Source organism: Oncorhynchus masou, chromosome 18 (assembly GCF_036934945.1).
Source record: "Oncorhynchus masou masou isolate Uvic2021 chromosome 18, UVic_Omas_1.1, whole genome shotgun sequence".
NCBI lineage: Eukaryota > Metazoa > Chordata > Actinopteri > Salmoniformes > Salmonidae > Oncorhynchus > Oncorhynchus masou.
This window is the reverse complement of record NC_088229.1, coordinates 47,764,046-47,784,117: the sequence shown is the minus strand read 5'-3', so window position 1 is coordinate 47,784,117 and position 20,072 is coordinate 47,764,046. Positions and strand designations below refer to the sequence as shown.

At 45.9% G+C, this 20,072-nt stretch overlaps 1 protein-coding gene across 2 annotated transcripts in view; it reads left to right on the top strand.

The window, feature by feature from the left end:
* The window catches only part of LOC135504722 (cadherin-23-like), a 611,744-nt gene that overhangs the window by 322,266 nt on the left and 269,406 nt on the right, over window positions 1-20,072 (top strand). For both annotated transcript variants that reach the window (XM_064923533.1, XM_064923534.1), the window contains 2 exons: window positions 4,648-4,797; window positions 14,761-14,919. In XM_064923533.1, coding sequence (XP_064779605.1) covers window positions 4,648-4,797; window positions 14,761-14,919 — 309 coding nt within the window. The remainder of the gene's footprint in view (window positions 1-4,647; window positions 4,798-14,760; window positions 14,920-20,072) is intronic.

Here is a 20,072-nt window from a genome sequence, read left to right as displayed (position 1 = left end):
ACGCAGCTGGATGTCAAATCAAAGTGCATTTGTCACGTGCGCCGAATACAACAGGTGTAGACCTTACAGTGAAAGGCTTACTTACAGGCTCTAACCAATACTGCAAAAAAGGTATTAGGTGAACAGTAGGTAAGTAAAGCAATAAGTAGCCATTTGATTACCTGTTCAGGAGTCTTATGGCTTTGGGTAAAAACTGTTGAGAAGCCTTTTTGTCCTGGACTCTCCGGTACAGCTTGCGGTTGTAGAGAGAACAGTCTATGACTGGTGTGGCTGGGGTCTTTGACAACGTTTGGGGCCTTCCTCTGACACCGCCTGGTGTAGAGGTCCTGAATGGCAGGCAGCTTAGCCCCAGTGATGTACTGGGCCGTACAAACTGCCCTCTGTAGTAAGGGCCGAGCAATTGCCGTACCAGGCAGTGATGCAACCAGTCAGGATGCTCTCGATGTTGCAGCTGTAGAACCTTTTGAGGATCTCAGGACCCATGCCAAATCTTTTTAGCTTCCAGAGGGGGAATAGGCTTTGTTGTGCACTCTTCGCGACTGTCTTGGTGTGTTTGAACCATTCTAGTTTGTTGTTGATGTGGACACCAAGGAACTTGAAGCTCTCAACCTGCTCCACTACAGCCTCGTCGATGACAATGGGGGCGTGCTCGCTCCTCCATTTCCTGTAGTCCCCAATCATCTCCTTAGTCTTGGATACGTTGAGGGATAGGTTGTTATTCTGGCACCACCCGGCCTTGAATATGTGGACACCTATAAGTACCTAGGTGTCTGGCTAGACTGTAAACTCTCCTTCCAGACTCATATCAAACATCTCCAATCGAAAATCAAATCAAGAGTCGGCTTTCTATTCCGCAACAAAGCCTCCTTCACTCACGCCGCCAAACTTACCCTAGTAAAACTGACTATGCTACCGATCCTCGACTTCGGCGACGTCATCTACAAAATTGCCTCCAACACTCTACTCAGCAAACTGGATGCAGTTTATCACAGTGCCATCCGTTTTGTCACTAAAGCACCTTATACCACCACTGTGACTTGTATGCTCTAGTCGGCTGGCCCTCGCTACATATTCGTCGCCAGACCCACTGGCTCCAGGTCATCTACAAATCCATGCTAGGTAAAGCTCCGCCTTATCTCAGTTCACTGGTCACGATGGCAACACCCATCCGTAGCACGCGCTCCACAGGTGTATCTCACTGATCATCCCTAAAGCCAATACCTCATTTGGCCGCCTTTCGTTCCAGTACTCTGCTGCCTTTTGTACTGTGTTATTGACTTGTTAATTGTTTACTCCATGTGTAACTCTGTGTTGTCTGTTCACACTGCTAAGCTTTATCTTGGCCAGGTCGCAGTTGCAAATGAGAACTTGTTCTCAACTAGCCTACCTGGTTAAATAAAGGTGAAATATTTTTTTTTTTTAAAGGTCTCTGACCTCCTCCCTATAGGCTGTCTCGTCGTTGTCAGTGATCAGGCCTACCACTGTTGTCGTCTGCAAACGTAATGATGGTGTTGGAGTCGTGCCTGGCCATGCAGTCGTGGGTGAACAGGGACTACAGGAGGGGACTGGGCACCCCTGGGGAGCTCCAGTTTTGAGGATAAGCGTGGCAGATGTGTTGCTACCTACCCTCACCACCTGGGGACGACCCGATAGGAAGTCCAGGATCCAGATGCAGAGGGAGGTGTTTAGTCCCAGGATCCTTGGCTTAGTGATGAGCTTTAAGGGTACTATGGTGTTGAACACTGAGCTGTAGTCAATTAAATAGCATTCTTACATAAGTGTTCCTTTTGTCCAGGTGGGAAAGGGCAGTGTGGAGTGCGATAGAGATTACATCATCTGTGGATCTGTTTGGGCGGTATGTAAATTGGAGTGGGTCTAGGGTTTCTGGGATAATGGTGTTGATGTGAGCCATTACCAACCTTTCAAAGCACTTCATGGCTACAGACGTGAGTGCTACGGGTCTGTAGTCATTTAGGCAGGTTGCCTTTGTGTTCTTGGGCACAGGGATTATGGTGGTCTGCTTGAAACATGTTGGTATTACAGACTCAATCAGGGACATGTTGAAAATGTCAGTGACACCTGCCAGTTGGTCAGCACATGCCCGGAGCACACGTCCTGGTAATCTGTCTGTTCCCACAGCCTTGTGAATGTTGACCTGTTTAAAGGTCTTACTCACGTCGGCTACGGAGAGCGTGATCACACAGTCGTCCGCAACAGCTGATGCTCTCATGCATGCCTCAGTGTTGCTTGCTTTGAAGTGAGCATATAAGTGATTTAGATTGTCTGGTAGGCTCGTGTCACTGGGCAGCTCGCGGCTGTGCTTCCCTTTGTAGTCTGTAATAGTTTGCAAGCCCTGCAAAGATGAGCTTCGGAGCCGGTGCAGTATGATTCAATCTTAGCCCTGTATTGATGCTTTGCCTGATTGATGGTTCGTCGCAGGGCATAGCAGCAGTTCTTGTAAGCTTCCGGGTTAGAGTCCCGCACCTTGAAAGCGGCAGCTCTACCCTTTAGCTCAGTGCGAATGTTGCCTGTAATCCATGGCTTCTGGTTGGGTCACTGTGGTAACGACTTCCTCGATGCTCTTATTGATAAAGCCAGTGACTGATGTGTACTCCTCAATGCCTTCGGAAGAATATCGGAACATTCTCCAGTTTGTGATAGCAAAATAGTCCTGTAGTTTAGCATCTGCTTCATCTGACCACTTTTTTATAGACCGAGTCACTGGTGCTTCCTGCTTTAATTTTTGCTTGTAAGCAGGAATCAGGAGGATTGAGTTGTGTCCGGATTTACCAAATGGAGGGCGAGGGAGAGTTTTGTACGCGTCTCTGTGCATGAAGTACAGGTGATCTAGAAATGTTTCCCTCTGGTTGCACATTTAACATGTTGATAGAAATTTGGTAGAACTGATTTCAGTTTCCCTGCATGAAAGGTTGAATGTTTGAAGGGGTACAGCACTATAAACAGTTTGGGAACCACTGCTGTAGGGAATAGGGTGCTATTTTGGGAAGTAGCCAGTGGCTCTCCTTCAGTCTGATGTTCAGGTCCAATTAGTGGGGTCCAATCATCACTTATTCATCTTTCCACGGGTTTATTTTTTCTGTCTCTTGTTCATTTTATTTTCTTCTTGTCTTTTTCCACAAAAAAGAGAACACTCCAGGTTAAATGATTATAGAACTCTTATTTTCTCTCTGTGGATCAATCGTTCTCCCCGCTGTCATCACGAGCAAATGGATTCCTGAAGAAATAGAAAAAGGGGCCTTTATAATTGGCTGTGGGTAACGAGACACAGTTCATTACCGTGCCATGCGTTCACAGTGGTGTGTGGGGGTCTGTGCATGTATTTGTGTGTGTGTGCTTGCATGCATGCGTGTGTGTGTGTGGAGACCACCAGTCTGGGGAAGTTAGAGCTGCTACTCTGAGATACTGTCTAATCTCTGACCCTGCATCTCAAAGACACAGAGAAGAGAGAGAATATGATATATATTACAGGTAGAGGTAGTGAGATATTGAGAGATGATAGAGGAGCAAAGTGACATGTAGACATAATAAAAAAATTAATGCGCTTGGATGGAACCAATAAGAGGTGAATACATGCGTGTGACTGGCATCGAATGAGCGCTTCCAGAATAATTCGGAATAGAGTCAAATACATTTTCTCACTCACACACAATGAAGTTTTTTTCTTGTACATGCTAGTAGTATGTACACCAGAGGTGGGCAAAATAAGTCATATGTCTATTAACAGCGCCCACGGTGGATTTAGCAACACCAAGAAGAATTGTCACTGAATGTGCCGCTTAGTTCATAGAACCGCGGTTACGTGAGTAACCTCCGATGTACGCCATATCAGCGGTTTCTGGATCTAGCTTTTGACTGGTTGGAGTTATTAGCTCTTATTACCCCATTCCTGAAAGCTAAGACTCTCAGGCACACGCACGTGTCTTCTGTTTCGTCACGATGCTACGAAACACAATTGATACTTAGTGATCTTCCCTGATGTTTTCCTGAACTTTCTAATATATGTATGATGCATTTATTCCCTTTGTGATACAAAAATAACAATAATACACCTTTACAATATTTAAGTAATTTGACATATTTTGTTATTAGCCTCTTGAACATAAACTTGTTTGTAGTTTGTATCTAGAATTGTTAGAAAAGCCATAAAATTAAAACAATTCGAATTGGTCGATATTGCTATTATTGCCCACCCCTGGTGTACATGCTTGTAATGTGTACATGCTAGTCTGTAGGAGGACATATGCTGAATGTATGATACTGCACAGCATCTGCAACTTGACTGATTAAGGAGGAGTCATTACTTTTTGCCACAGATGTTGTTGCCATAGTACTGTATTAATAATTTTATGATAGATTAATTCAGATGTTTAATTACATGCTCTGTGCTTTTGCACCAGGACTGCATACCTCTTTTCTTTTAACAGGGAACAGTTACCCTTTATCAACATTTCTGTTTTCACATTAGTGTAAATATAAGGGATTTAACAAAATATCTCATTTCCATCCATAAGTTTGTAATTCAGCCCCACATCTCATACCGCAGCTTTTCTTCTCATCCCTTTGAATCTTTACGCAATATCTAATTATCTTTTCCTTGTGACTCCTTCCCTCCATCCTCTCCTCTAGGGAGTGAACAGTATGTTTCAGGTGTTCCTAACAGGGAACAACTCGGATCACTTCACCATTTCACCCACAGCGGTGCAGGGCCGTGCTGATATCAGGATGAGGGTGGATGTGCCTCTGGACTACGAGAACATCCAAAGATACAGCTTCTCTGTAAGTTCACTCTGAACACACAAGCGTGCTCGCACACAGACACGAATGCACACACGCACGCAAACTTGCTTACGGCATGTTTTTATCTCTGTTACAAACAAACTATCAGTAACATCTACTGTAACAAGCATGGCATCTACTGTATGGAGAACAGTGAGCAAAGACACTATGGGCGGGTGTCCCTGGAATCAGATTAAAGGGGTGTTTGCTACATACATTTTTTAACTTTTATATTTATGACTCAAATAACCATTTCAAATAACCATTTGAGTTGAGATTCTTTGCAGTTCACAAAAGGATTCTTTGCCCTTTTAGTGATAATTAAAATGTAGCTATTTTTGTACAACCATGAGAGTGGCCAGTTTATCAAATGTGTTGTGTTATGCCATGACATATTATACATTACCAGTGATAATGTCTGGTGAAATGATCACTTAAGACCCTTGTGCCAATTGAGAGTGTTTGACTTAATCCGTCAGTAATTCTCAATTCTCTTTATAGCTGTAGCTTACTTCAACTTGTCAATTAACACAATAATATCTCTGGATGTATTTTATATATGTTTTTTACCCCTTTTTCGCCCAAATTTTGTGATAGCCAATTGGTGGTTGCAGTCTTGTCCCATCGCTGCAACTCCTGTACGGACTCGGGAGAGGCGAAGGTCGATAGTCATGCGTCCTCCATAACACGGCCCTGCCAAGCCACACTGCTTCTTGACACACTGCTCGCTTAACCCAGAAGCCAGCCGCACAAGTGTGTCGGAGGAAACACCGTACAACTGCCAACTGTGTCAGCGTGCATGCGCCCGCCACAGGAGTCGCAAGAGCGACAAGGACATGCTGGCCGGCCAAACCCGCAACTAACCCGGATGACGCTAGGTCAATTGTGCGAAGCCTCATAGGTCTCCCGGTCTCGGCCAACGGGGACACAGCCCGCGATCGAACCCGGGGCTGTAGTGAAGACTTAGTGCCTTAGACAGCTGGATTTCTAACTATATAATATGGCTGACCAGGACAAAAAACCTTGTATGGTTCTTCAATAGGCTCTACAAAGAACATTTCAATGGTTCTTTATGAACCAACCATAAAGAACCATAACAAGGGTTCTATAAATATATATTTTTAAAGTTCTATGTTGTCCCAAAAAGGGTTGCAACCATAGTGGAATCCTTTTTTTGGTGCAATATAGCAACTTTTTTAAATGGTTCTTTATAGAATCTTATGTTCTTTATAGCACCAATTAGAATCTTATGAGCATGGTTCTTTATTGAACCTTCAAAAAAGGGTTCATTATAGCACAAAAAGATTATGCTATGGTTACAAGCCTAAGATCCCCTATCTGGTACTTGTTAGAACCATAATTATTTTAGAGTGTACACTCCCCTCCTCTAAGGTGCAGGGTTGAGTAACCGGGTGGTAGCCGGCTAGTGATGGCTATTAAACAGTCTGATAGCCTTGAGATAAAAATAGCTTCTAAGTCTCTCTGTACCAGCTTTGATGCATCTGTACTGACCTCACCTTCTAGATGGTAGCGGGGTGAACAGGCCGTAGCTCGGGTGGTTGATGGCCTTGATTATCTTTTTGGATTTCCTGTGACATCGGGTGCTGGAGGGCAGTGTGCCCCTGGTGATGCGTTGGGCAGACCGCACCACCCTCTGGAGAGCCCTGCGTTTGCAGGCGGTGCAGTTGCCATACCATGCGGTGATGCAGCCCGACAGGAAGCTCTCAATTGTGCATCTGTAAAGGTTTGTGAGGGTTTTAGGGGCCAAGCCGAATTTCTTCAGCCTCATGAGGTTGAAGAGGTGCTGTTCCGCCTTCTTCACCAGACTGTCTGTGTGGGTGGACCATTTCAGATTGTCAGTGATGTGTATGCCAAGGAACTTGAAGCTTTTCACCTTCTCCACTGTGGTCCTGTCAATGTGGATAAGGGCGTGCTCCCTCTGCTGTTTCCTGAAGTCCACGATCAGCCCCTTAATTTTTTTGACGTTGAGGGAGAGGTTATTTACCTGGCATCACTCTGCCAGGGCCCTCACTTCCTCCCTGTAGACTGTTTCGTCATTGTTGGTAATCAGGCCTACTACTGTTGTGTTGTCTGCAAACTTGATGATTGAGTTGGAGGCATGCGTGGCCACGCTGTCATGGGTGAACAGGGAGTACAGGAGGGGGCTGAGCACACACCCTTGTGGCCCCCTGTGTTGAGGTTCAGCGAAGTGGAGGTATTGTGTTCCTAACACCTGGGGGCAGCCTGTCAGGAAGTCCAGGACACAGTTGCACGGGGCGGGATCCAGACTCAGGGCCCCGAGCTTAATGATGAGCTTGGAGGGTACTATGGTGTTGAAGGCTGAGCTATAGTCAATGAACATCATTCTTACATAGATATTCCTCTTGTCCAGATGGGATAAGGCAATGTGCAGTGCGATGGCGATTGCATCGTCTGTGGATCTATTGGGGAGGTATGCAAATTGAAGTGGGTCTATGACAGGAGTACTAGGGGATGATAAAAATTTAGTTCAGTTACCTTTGCTTTCTTGGGTACAGGAACAATGGTGAACATATTGAAGCAAGTTGGGACAGCAGACTGGGATAGGGAGAGATTGAATATGTCCGTAAAACACTCCAGCCAGCTTGTATGCGCATGCTCTCAGGACGCGGCTAGGGATGCCGTATGGGCCGGCAGTCTTGTGAGGGTTAACACACTTTAACGTCTTACTCAAGCAAGCCACGGAGATGGCTTACCCTGTTACATACATCTCATGTCTGAGCCGTTGAATTGCAACTCCACTTTGTCTCTGTACTAACGTTTTGCCTGTTTGATTGCCTTACGGAGGGAATAACTACTACACTGTTGTTTGAATTCAACCATATCCTCAGTAGCCTTGCCATGGTTAAATGGGGTGGTTTGCACTTTCAGTTTTCTGCGAATACTGCCATCTATCCACAGTTTCTGGTTTGGGTAGGTTTTAATAGGTAAAGTGGGAACAACATCCGCTATACACTTCCTGGTGAACTCAGTCACCATGTCTCTGTATATGTCAATGTTATTCTCAGATGCTACCTGGAACATATCGCAGTCTGCGTGATCAAAACAATCTTGAATAATGGATTCCGATTGGTCAGACCAGCGGTGAATAGACCTTAGCATGGGTACTTCCTGTTTGAGATTATGCCTATAGGAAGGGAGGAGCAAAATGGAGTCATGATCTGAATTTCAGAAGGGAGGGTGGGGGAGGGCCTTGTAGGCATCCTGGAAGGGGGAGTAACAGGGATTGACGTTTTTTCAAATTGAGTACTACAGTCAATGTGTTGATAGAACTTCTGTAGCGTTATCCTCAAATTTGCTTTGTTAACATGTTGCTCTTTATTCCAGCATTTTGGATTTGAGATCAAATATTTCATATGAAGCGACAGTACAGAATGTCACTATTTATTTGATGGTATTTTCATACATATCTGTTAACTGTTTAGAAATTAAAGCACTTTGTGTATCTAGGCCCCCCTGTTGAAGTCATACTATAATTACAGTATTGTGGGAAATTCACTTAAAGTATATAAAAATTGTCAAAAGTTTAGTATTTTGTCCCATATTCATAGCACGCAATGACTACATCAGGCTTGTGTCTCTACAAAGTTGTTGGATGCATTTGCAGTATCCTCTCTGCGAAAGGCAGTGGTCACCAACCCAATCTCCAAGGCATTCTTAGTCGATCACCAAACATTTCCGAGCAATAAACCTTTCATTCCTATTTTTTAGTCTCGCGGTAGGCGCACTTGATTCAGCTGGCCTGCGCGTGTTCCCATTTTGAACCATTCCATATGTTTTAATGTATAAATGCTGGCTATGTCTGCAGCAATGTAGCAGGTGTAAAAGAAAGCTACAGCAAACCTGATACTGCACTTTTAAAACCATGACTATAAAGAGACTGTCAACGAATACAGCAAAGAGCTGCTGTTTAATAAGTTAGTGAGATGTTTAAGCTTACTCAGCATTGTCAAAACTTTCAACACTTTTATAAGCCAGCTTTTATAAGCCATAAAATGTGTGTTTTCCCTACTTCCACTCGCACTACAACCAGCTGCAATGAGTGAGTAGGGAAGTGGATAGATAGGCTTTCAATTTCTCTGGTCATAGGAGTAACAACATTCATTTGTGCACTGGGCAGAAAAAATGTGGTGGTACTCGAGTTTCGCTATCAGCTGAAAAACGGTGTTCCTTTTTGGTCAGTGTCAGTGGAGGAAAGAGAGAGCAGAGGGATGAGAGGCAGACCCTCAGTCTGCTGCCCTCCCCCTCCACTGAGACTGACCATCAGATGTAGGCTCTAAAAGCCCAGCAAAAAATTTAAAAAGTGATTTATTAAAATGTATGTTCACTCAGTAATACACAAGTAATACAACACATGATCTATTACCAGTGTAATAGTATAGCCTACCTCAAATATTGATCTGAGATCAATGTATTGGCAGGACAATTCAAGCAAAAATAATTATGGTATAATGTTTTGGGCCTACGGCCTACTGCACACAACTCATAACTACAGTACTGTTTTTAAATACGTTAATGTTGCATAGGCTTGTGTTGTTAAGTCATGTAAAAAAAATAAAACATTTAGATCTCGGCTTGTATTTTGACTCTAGTGATCTCGACTCAAAAACGGTTGGTGATCATGCTCTATAGGGACAAGCCGAAAAACACTATGTTCTACTAAGCACCTTTTTTTCTGAGATTGCACTGAAGAATAAAAAGAAAGAAATGCAACCCTACTTGCATGCCTGATTTGGCCTGTATACCATGAGTTTCAGGCCACTGTATTAGGGTAAAGCTAAACATAAGGTCTTATGAGATATGTATTTATTGTACTGTCATAAAGAGTAACTATAATGATAGCATTTGCCTAAAACCTCACTTGGTGAAGGCCACATGACTGAAAATGAATGAATTCAACAACAACATCTATGCCCTGAACAAATACAGACGTGGATGGTAACTCAACAATTCACTCAAAGCCGAAAAGCAAGGAGCACTGGGAAATTATATTGGAGGCATGTCGTAGTTACACAAAATGTTCAATCTGATTCAACTCAAATCTGGACCCCCTACAGGGTGACAGTGACTCTATTAGTTTGAGTTATGATAACAAAATCACTTTAAGTAACTGTTCTCATATATATTAAGTGCAATGGGCTTCCTCAAATGTTTTCAGTAATGACAGCATAATGGGGTTTACAGTGTTTAGCTATAAATACAGTATAGGATCATCTGACTAATGCCACCTCAGGTAGAACACGTTGTCATGTGTGCTCCCTCTCCGGCCTCTAGGTCACCAGGCTGCTCGTTATGGAGCACACCTGTCACCATCGTTATGCACATCTCCAGACTCACCTGTACTCCATCACCTCCCTGATTACCTTCACTATATATGTCACTACTTTCGGTTCCTTCCCCAGGCATTATTGTTTCTGTTCCAGTGTCATGTCTGTGCGTTGTTTATGTTTCTTATTTTGTGTTTAGTTGCGTTTATTTATTAAAACACTCACTCCCTGAACTTGTTTTCCCCGACTCTCAGACCGCTTGTTACACACGTACTGTACGTGCTGTACAAATTTACATTACATTTACATTTAAGTCATTTGGCAGACACCCTTATCCAGAGCGACTTACAAATTGGTGAATTCACCTTATGACATCCAGTGGAACAGCCACTTTACAATAGTGCATCTAAATCATTTAAGGGGGGGTGAGAAGGATTACTTTATCCTATCCTAGGTATTCCTCAAAGAGGTGGGGTTTCAGGTGTCTCCGGAAGGTGGTGATTGACTCCGCTGTCCTGGCGTCGTGAGGGAGTTTGTTCCACCATTGGGGGGCCAGAGCAGCGAACAGTTTTGACTGGGCTGAGCGGGAACTGTACTTTGGTAGGGAGGCGAGCAGGCCAGAGGTGGATGAACGCAGTGCCCTTGTTTGGGTATAGGGCCTGATCAGAGCCTGGAGGTACTGCGGTGCCGTTCCCCTCACAGCTCCGTAGGCAAGCACCATGGTCTTGTAGCGGATGCGAGCTTCAACTGGAAGCCAGTGGAGAGAGCGGAGGAGCGGGGTGACGTGAGAGAACTTGGGAAGGTTGAACACCAGACGGGCTGCGGCGTTCTGGATGAGTTGTAGGGGTTTGATGGCACAGGCAGGGAGCCCAGCCAACAGCGAGTTGCAGTAATCCAGATGGGAGATGACAAGTGCCTGGATTAGGACCTGCGCCGCTTCCTGTGTGAGGCAGGGTCGTACTCTGCGGATGTTGTAGAGCATGAACCTACAGGAACGGGCCACCGCCTTGATGTTAGTTGAGAACGACAGGGTGTTGTCCAGGATCACGCCAAGGTTCTTAGCGCTCTGGGAGGAGGACACAATGGAGTTGTCAACCGTGATGGCGAGATCATGGAACGGGCAGTCCTTCCCCGGGAGGAAGAGCAGCTCCGTCTTGCCAAGGTTCAGCTTGAGGTGGTGATCCGTCATCCACACTGATATGTCTGCCAGACATGCAGAGATGCGATTTGCCACCTGGTCATCAGAAGGGGGAAAGGAGAAGATTAATTGTGTGTCGTCTGCATAGCAATGATAGGAGAGACCATGTGAGGTTATGACAGAGCCAAGTGAATTGGTGAATAGCGAGAATAGGAGAGGGCCTAGAACAGAGCCCTGGGGGACACCAGTGGTGAGAGCGCGTGGTGAGGAGACAGATTCTCGCCACGCCACCTGGTCTGAGCGACCTGTCAGGTAGGACGCAATCCAAGCGTGGGCCGCGCCGGAGATGCCCAACTCGGAGAGGGTGGAGAGGAGGATCTGATGGTTCACAGTATCGAAGGCAGCCGATAGGTCTAGAAGGATGAGAGCAGAGGAGAGAGAGTTAGCTTTAGCAGTGAGGAGCGCCTCCGTAATACAGAGAAGAGCAGTCTCAGTTGAATGACTAGTCTTGAAACCTGACTGATTTGGATCAAGAAGGTCATTCTGAGATAGATAGCGGGAGAGCTGGCCAAGGACGGCACGTTCAAGAGTTTTGGAGAGAAAAGAAAGAAGGGATACTGGTCTGTAGTTGTTGACATCGGAGGGATCGAGTGTAGGTTTTTTCAGAAGGGGTGCAACTCTCGCTCTCTTGAAGACGGAAGGGACGTAGCCAGCGGTCAGGGATGAGTTGATGAGCGAGGTGAGGTAAGGGAGAAGGTCTCCGGAAATGGTCTGGAGAAGAGAGGAGGGGATAGGGTCAAGCGGGCAGGTTGTTGGGCGGCCGGCCGTCACAAGAAGCGAGATTTCATCTGGAGAGAGAGGGGAGAAAGAGGTCAGAGCACAGGGTAGGGCAGTGTGAGCAGAACCAGCGGTGTCGTTTGACTTAGCAAACGAGGATCGGATGTCGTCGACCTTCTTTTCAAAATGGTTGACGAAGTCATCTGCAGAGAGGGAGGAGGGGGGAGGGGGAGGAGGATTCAGGAGGGAGGAGAAGGTGGCAAAGAGCTTCCTAGGGTTAGAGGCAGATGCTTGGAATTTAGAGTGGTAGAAAGTGGCTTTAGCAGCAGAGACAGAGGAGGAAAATGTAGAGAGGAGGGAGTGAAAGGATGCCAGGTCCGCAGGGAGGCGAGTTTTCCTCCATTTCCGCTCGGCTGCTCGGAGCCCTGTTCTGTGAGCTCGCAATGAGTCGTCGAGCCACGGAGCGGGAGGGGAGGACCGAGCCGGCCTGGAGGATAGGGGACATAGAGAGTCAAAGGATGCAGAAAGGGAAGAGAGGAGGGTTGAGGATGCAGAATCAGGAGATAGGTTGGAGAAGGTTTGAGCAGAGGGAAGAGATGATAGGATGGAAGAGGAGAGTGTAGCGGGGGAGAGAGAGCGAAGGTTGGGACGGCCCGATACCATCCGAGTAGGGGCAGTGTGGGAAGTGTTGGATGAGAGCGAGAGGGAAAAGGATACAAGGTAGTGGTCAGAGACTTGGAGGGGAGTTGCAATGAGGTTAGTGGAAGAACAGCATCTAGTAAAGATGAGGTCGAGCGTATTGCCTGCCTTGTGAGTAGGGGGGAAGGTGAGAGGGTGAGGTCAAAAGAGGAGAGGAGTGGAAAGAAGGAGGCAGAGAGGAATGAGTCAAAGGAAGACGTGGGGAGGTTAAAGTCGCCCAGGACTGTGAGAGGTGAGCCGTCCTCAGGAAAGGAGCTTATCAAGGCATCAAGCTCATTGATGAACTCTCCGAGGGAACCTGGAGGGCGATAAATGATAAGGATGTTAAGCTTGAAAGGGCTGGTAACTGTGACAGCATGGAATTCAAAGGAGGCGATAGACAGATGGGTAAGGGGAGAAAGAGAGAATGACCACTTGGGAGAGATGAGGATCCCGGTGCCACCACCCCGCTGACCAGAAGCTCTCGGGGTGTGCGAGAACACGTGGGCGGACGAAGAGAGAGCAGTAGGAGTAGCAGTGTTATCTGTGGTGATCCATGTTTCCGTCAGTGCCAAGAAGTCGAGGGACTGGAGGGAGGCATAGGCTGAGATGAACTCTGCCTTGTTGGCCGCAGATCGGCAGTTCCAGAGGCTACCGAAGACCTGGAACTCCACGTGGGTCGTGCGCGCTGGGACCACCAGATTAGGGTGGCCGCGGCCACGCGGTGTGGAGCGTTTGTATGGTCTGTGCAGAGAGGAGAGAACAGGGATAGATAGACACATAGGAGACACAACAGGGATAGATAGACAGGCTACAGAAGAGGCTACGCTAATGCAAAGGAGATTGGAATGACAAGTGGACTACACGTCTCGAATGTTCAGAAAGTTAAGCTTACGTAGCAAGAATCTTATTGACTAAAAATTATTGAAATGATACAGTACTGCTGGAGTAGGCTAGCTGGCAGTGGCTGCGTTGTTGACTTTGTAGGCTAGCTGGCAGTGGCTGCGTTGTTGACACTACACTAATCAAGTTGTTCCGTTGAGTGTAATAGTTTCTACAGTGCTGCTATTCGGGGGCTAGCTGGCTAGCTAGCAGTGTTGATTACGTTACGTTACGTTAAAAGAACGACAATAGCTGGCTAGCTAACCTAGAAAATCGCTCTAGACTACACAATTGTCTTTGATACAAAGACGGCTATGTAGCTAGCTAGCTACGATCAAATAAATCAAACCGTTGTACTGTAATGAAGTGAAATGAAAATGTGATACTACCTGTGGAGCGAAGCTGAATGTTGACCGGGTTGTTGACGTTCTATTCGGTAGACGTTGGCTAGCTGTTGGCTAGCTAGCTAGCAGTATCTCCTGCGGACCGGAGTGTAGATGCGACCGCTCGCTCCAACCCGGAAGTGGATGTATGTACTGTATGTTTTGGTTCTATTCTCATGTGATCATGAGATTGTCCCTGTAATAACTGTATACAAACTAAGAATAATGCTGCCACATTTCACTTATGCGACAATGCCATAGCAGAAGACACTGTCTAGCTCAGGCTTTAAAAATCAGCACTCTGTGCTGCAGACTTGGTTGAGCATTTGAATGTATATTGTGTTACTTCACCACCACTATTTACCAAAACATTTGATATTGTGTTTTGGATCCTTAAAACTGAATAAAGTTTAAAGTATGACATGTTTTAAACTAATTTCAGTCTGTTAATTAAGTTCAAAACAAAGTACATGAGCATATGCATACAAAGTGGATACGCATGGATGCATGTCACAATGGTAAAATGTAAAAACAACTGTAGTTAGCAAAATAGTGTAGAAATTATTGCTAACTAGCTAAGCATATTGGCTGACTGAGGGGCAAAACAATTCACTTATTTACCATTAATAAGCCACCGCAGATCTATTTGCTGGCAAATGCAAGACTGTACTAAAATTGCCCAGGTGTCTCCAGTAATGTTTACTTTTTGATGTTCTATGACGTCTCCACTTCCTTCCTACCCTATGTCTAGAACATTGATGTGTTCAAGTAATCAGAGACTCTACTCTATCTTTTTCAGCTATATGCCAATGAGTCCATGTCAGAACATGTGGGTTTTGCCCATATCTACATTGACCTGATCAATGAGAATGACAACCGGCCCATCTTCCTTAAATCCCTGTATAACATCAGTCTGCCTGAGAACACACCCAGAGGAACCTCCCTCCTACGCATCCAGGTAAGGTTATCACTGCAACACGCTAGCTGCAACACACTGTAACAAACACTCCCTGAAGCACACTGTCTCATGCTGTTGTATGGTGTCTGTTGTGCTGTAACATACATTGCCTAGCAGTGGAGACTCCTCAGAGGAGCAAGGAGAGGACCATCCTCAGTAAATGTCTTCTTTTTTTATGTTAACTTCAAAAAGTTTTCATTTTCAATAAAACTATACTAAATATAATCACGTCACCAAATACTTTATTAAAACACTATTTTGCAATGAAGGTCTGCAGTAGCTTCAACAGCACTCTATTGGGTAGCACAATGGTGTAACCAGAGGACAGCTAGCTTCCGTCCTTCTCTGGGAACATTGACTTCAATACAAAACCTAGAAGGCTCATGGTTCTCACCCCTTTCCATAGACTTACACAGTAACTATGAAAACTTCTGGGGGATGTCCTCCAACCTATCAGAGCTCTTGAACTGACATGTTGTCCACCCAATCAAAGGATCGGAGCATGAATCTAGTACTGAAAGCATAAGGTACAGCTAGCTAGCACTGCAGTGCATGAAATGTGGTGAGTAGTTGACTCAAATAGAGAGAAAGACAATAGTTGAACAGTTTATAAATGAAGGAGAAGCAAAAGAGGGAGAGATTGTGTTTTTTTCCACAATCAGTTTCACTTAATTAGCTAGCAAATGCAGCCAGCTAGTTTAGCCTACTCAAACACACTGCTCAAACAGAGGGATGCAATGTTAGTTAGCTGGTTATTACTATCCAACACAACACTTCCAAGTCAAGGTAAGCTTAATGACAAAGCGAAAACAGGTTTTAATAAATTTTAGCAAATTTATAAAAATAAAAAAGTGAAATAACCTTTTACATATGCGCTCAGACCCTTTGCTATAAGACTTGAAATTGAACTCAGGTGCATCCTGCTTCCACTGAGCATCCTTGAGATGTTTCTACAACTTGATTGGAGTCCACCTGTGGTAATTCCAATTGATTGGACATGATTTGGAAAGGCACACACTTGTCTATATAAGGTCCCACAGTTGACAGTGCAAGTCAGAGCAAAAACCAAGTCATGAGATCAAAGGAATTGTCCGTAGAGCTCAGAGACAGGAATGTGTTGAGGCACAGATCTGGGGAAATGGTACCAAAACATTTCTGGGGCATTGAAGGTCCCTAAGAACACAGTGGCCTCCATCATTCTTAAATGAAAGAAGTTTGGAACCACCAAGACTCTTCCTAAAGCTGTCCGCCTGGCCAAACTGAGCAATCGGGAGAGAAGGGCCTTGGTCAGGGAGGTGAGCACTCCACCAATCAGGCCTTTATGGTAGAGTGGCCAGAGAGTGGCCAGACGTAAGCAACTCCTCTGAATGCCAAGCGTCACATATGTAGGAAACCTGGCACCATTCCTACAGTGAAGCATGGTGGTGGCAGCATCATGCTGTGAGGATGTCTTTCAGCAGCAGGTACTGGGAGACTAGTTGGGATCAAGGGAAAGAACCATATTTAGGTAGCCTGGGTTTCACTGTGTGTTTGTGGGTGATTGTTCCTGTCTCTGTGTTTTGCACCAGATAGGACTGTTTTAGGTTTTCGCACGTTTGTTGTTTTGTTAGTTTATTCGTGTACAGTTTCTTTATTAAAATAAAATGAATAACAACCACGCTGCCTTTTGGTCCGCTCCTCCTTCTGCAGACGAAAGCCGTGACAGAATCACCCACCACAACAGGCCCAAGCGGAGAATATCTGAGAGCTGAGAGGCGCTGGTATGAGGAGGCAGCGCGGCGACGCGGATGGAAGCCTGAGAGTCAGCCCCAAAAATTTCTGGGGGGGGGGCTCATAGGGAGTATGGCGACACTAGGTAGGAGACCTACGCCAACTTCCTGTTGTTACCGGGGGGCTAGAGAGACCAGGCAGGCACCGTGTTATGCTGTGGTGCGCACGGTGTCTCCAGTGCGGGTGCATAGCCCGGTGCGGTATATTCCAGCTCCGCGTATCGGCCGGGCTAGATTGAGCGTCGAGCCAAATGCCATGAAGCCGGCTCTACGCATCTGGTCCCCAGTGCGTCTCCTTGGGCCGGCTTACATGGCACCAACCTTACGCACGGTGTCCCCGGTTCTCCTGCATAGCCCAGTGTGGGCTATTCCACCTTGCCGCACTGGCAGAGCGACCGGGAGTATTCAACCAGGTAAGGTTGGGCAGGCTCGGTGCTCAAGAGCTCCAGTGCGCCTGCACGGTCCGGTCTACCCAGTACCACCTCCACACACCAGCCCTCCGGTGGCAGCTCCCCGCACCAGGCTTCCTGTGCGTGTCCTTGGCCCAGTACCACCAGTGCCAGCACCACGCATAAGGCCTACAGTGCGCCTCGCCTCTCCAGCGCTGCCGGAGCCTTCCTCCTCTCCTGCGCTGCCGGATTCTCCCGCCTGTTCAGCGCTGCCCGAGCCTTTCTCCTCTCCTGCGCTGCTGGAGTCCCCTGCCTGTTTTGCGCTGCCAGAGCCTTCCGCCTCTACAGCGTTGCCGGAGTCTCCTGCCTGTTTAGCGCAGCCAGAGCTGCCAGTCTGCATGGAGCTGCCAGTCTGCATGGAGCAGCCAGAGCTGTCAGTCTGCATGGAGCAACCAGAGCTGTCAGTCTGCATGGAGCAGCCAGAGTTGTCAGTCTGCATGGAGCTGTCAGTCTTCATGGAACAGCCAGAGCTGTCAGTCTGCATGGAGCAGCCAGAGCTACCAGTCTGCAAGGAGCTGCCAGTCTGCAAGGAGCTGCCAGTCTGCAAGGAGCTGCCAGTCTGCAAGGAGCTGCCAGAGCTGCCAGTCTGCAAGAAGCCGCCAGAGCTGCCAGTCTGCATGGAGCAGCCAGAGCCGTCAGTCTGCCAGGATCCGCCAGACAGCCAGACTCTTCCAGATCCGCCAGTCAGCCAGACACTTCCAGATCCGCCAGTCAGCCAGACTCTTCCAGATCTGCCAGTCAGCCAGACTCTTCCAGATCCGCCAGTCAACCAGACTCTTCCAGATCCGCCAGTCAGCCAGACTCTTCCAGATCCGCCAGTCAGCCAGACTCTTCCAGATCCGCCAGTCAACCAGACTCTTCCAGATCCGCCAGTCAGCCAGGATCTGCCAGAGCTTTCCTCCTCTCCTGTGCTGCCGGAGTCTCCCGCCTGTCCGGCGCTGCTGCCGGAGTCTCCCGCCTGTCCGGCTACGGTGGAAGACTACGGTGAAGTGGGGGCCACGTCCAGCACCAGAGCCGCCACCGCGGACAGATGCCCACCCAGACCCTCCCGGATAGGTTCAGGTTTTGCGGCTGGAGTCCGCACCTTGGGGGGGGGGGGGGTACTGTCACACCCTGACCATAGTTTACTTTGTATGTTTCTATGTTTTGGTTGGTCAGGGTGTGATCTGAGTGGGCATTCTATGTTGGATGTCTTGTTTGTCTATTTCTATGTCTGGCCTGATATGGTTCTCAATCAGAGTCAGGTTTTAGTCATTGTCTCTGATTGGGAACCATATTTTTTGTAGCCTGGGTTCCACTGTGTGTTTGTGGGTGATTGTTCCTGTCTCTGTGTTTTGCACCAGATAGGACTGTTTTAGGTTTTCGCACGTTTGTTGTTTTGTTAGTTTATTCGTATACAGTTTCTTTATTAAAATAAAATGAATAACAACCACGCTGCATTTTGGTCCGCTCCTCCTTCTACAGACGAAAGCCGTGACACTACTAAGGTACATGATAGTAAATGTTGGTAGATAGAAGGTGATCATTGGTAAAACGGGTAAATTGTTCATCAAAAAGAAAGGAGGACCAAGGCACTCTTCATATAATTAATTAAAATGCCTTTAATAGAAACAACGGTTTTTTTTTTGACGCGTTTCGGCTGCATGGCCTTCATCAAGGAGTACAAAAAAAAAGAATTACAATGAGTTTAGTGAAATAAATTTAGTTGCGAAAATATGTTACTATGTATCCGAAACAGCCTTCACTTGGTTTTCCAAATTAAACACCGGGTAGCTGCAGAAACAGGCTTGGAGAGCCCATGGGCGAAATATCACCTGTCGCGCAGTAAGAGCATGCTCTTCAAACAGTGGTTGATGCATGAAGTGAAATAGGGGCTCTTATATTTATAGTTATTTATGCTCCAATATAAAACCGGGAAAGCGTGCAGCCTCCATTCACTATTCAAGTGCATACAGATGACATTCCTTTTTTCCCCTGTTCCTGCCCATTTGATAAAGGGCCATTCTAAATTTAATATATTTTACATATTAGTAGAGACAAGATTAAATTGAAAATAGTCTGATGGGTGAAAATATGATCACTTGATGAGAGAAAAGCTGTGCAGCCTGAGGCAAGGAACAGAGCGCACACTTTCTCAAATCATTGATTGTCTGCATCATGCAGACCATATATGTTTTGATTTCTAAGACATTCTAATGTTTGTATCAGTCACAACTAAAGTTGACAAATAACAGGACCTGTTTCAAATGATGACTTTGACGCTGCATAGCAACTTCATATGCGTACTTGCTTAGGAATGGGAAAAATATCCTTTCTATTTATTTCAGCTAAGTTCAATTATATTCTTCTTACTATAAAATCATATAATGGAATGGAACTTATAAACATATATTTTCAGATAAGGAAACAAGCCGCCTACAGCCTATGGCATGGAGCTTAGCCAGATAACATACAGTAGGCCAACTTGTATTCGGTTCTTTTGAAATACTTTTTCTTCATATAATGTTTCTTTAGACATGATCAAAAGAAATAATGGATTTTTTGTGATGGTGTATATTCAATTGGTTTATTGTACTTTTTTAAATGTACACTGAACGAAAATATAAACGCAACATGCAACAATTTTAAGGATTTTACTGAGTTACAGATCATATAAGGAAATCAGTCAAATTAAATAAATGTATTAGGCACTAATCTATGGATTTCACATCACTGGGAATACAGATATGCATCTGTTGGTTGCAGAGAACTTTAAAAGAAGTAAGGGCGTGAATCAGAAAACCAGTCAGTATCTGGTTGTGACCACCATTTGCCTTATGCAGGGCGAAACAAATCATTCCCGTAGAGTTGATCAGGCTGTTGATTGTGGCCTGTGGAATGTTGTCCCACTCCTCTTCAATGGCTATTCGAAGTTTCTGGATATTTGCGGGACCCG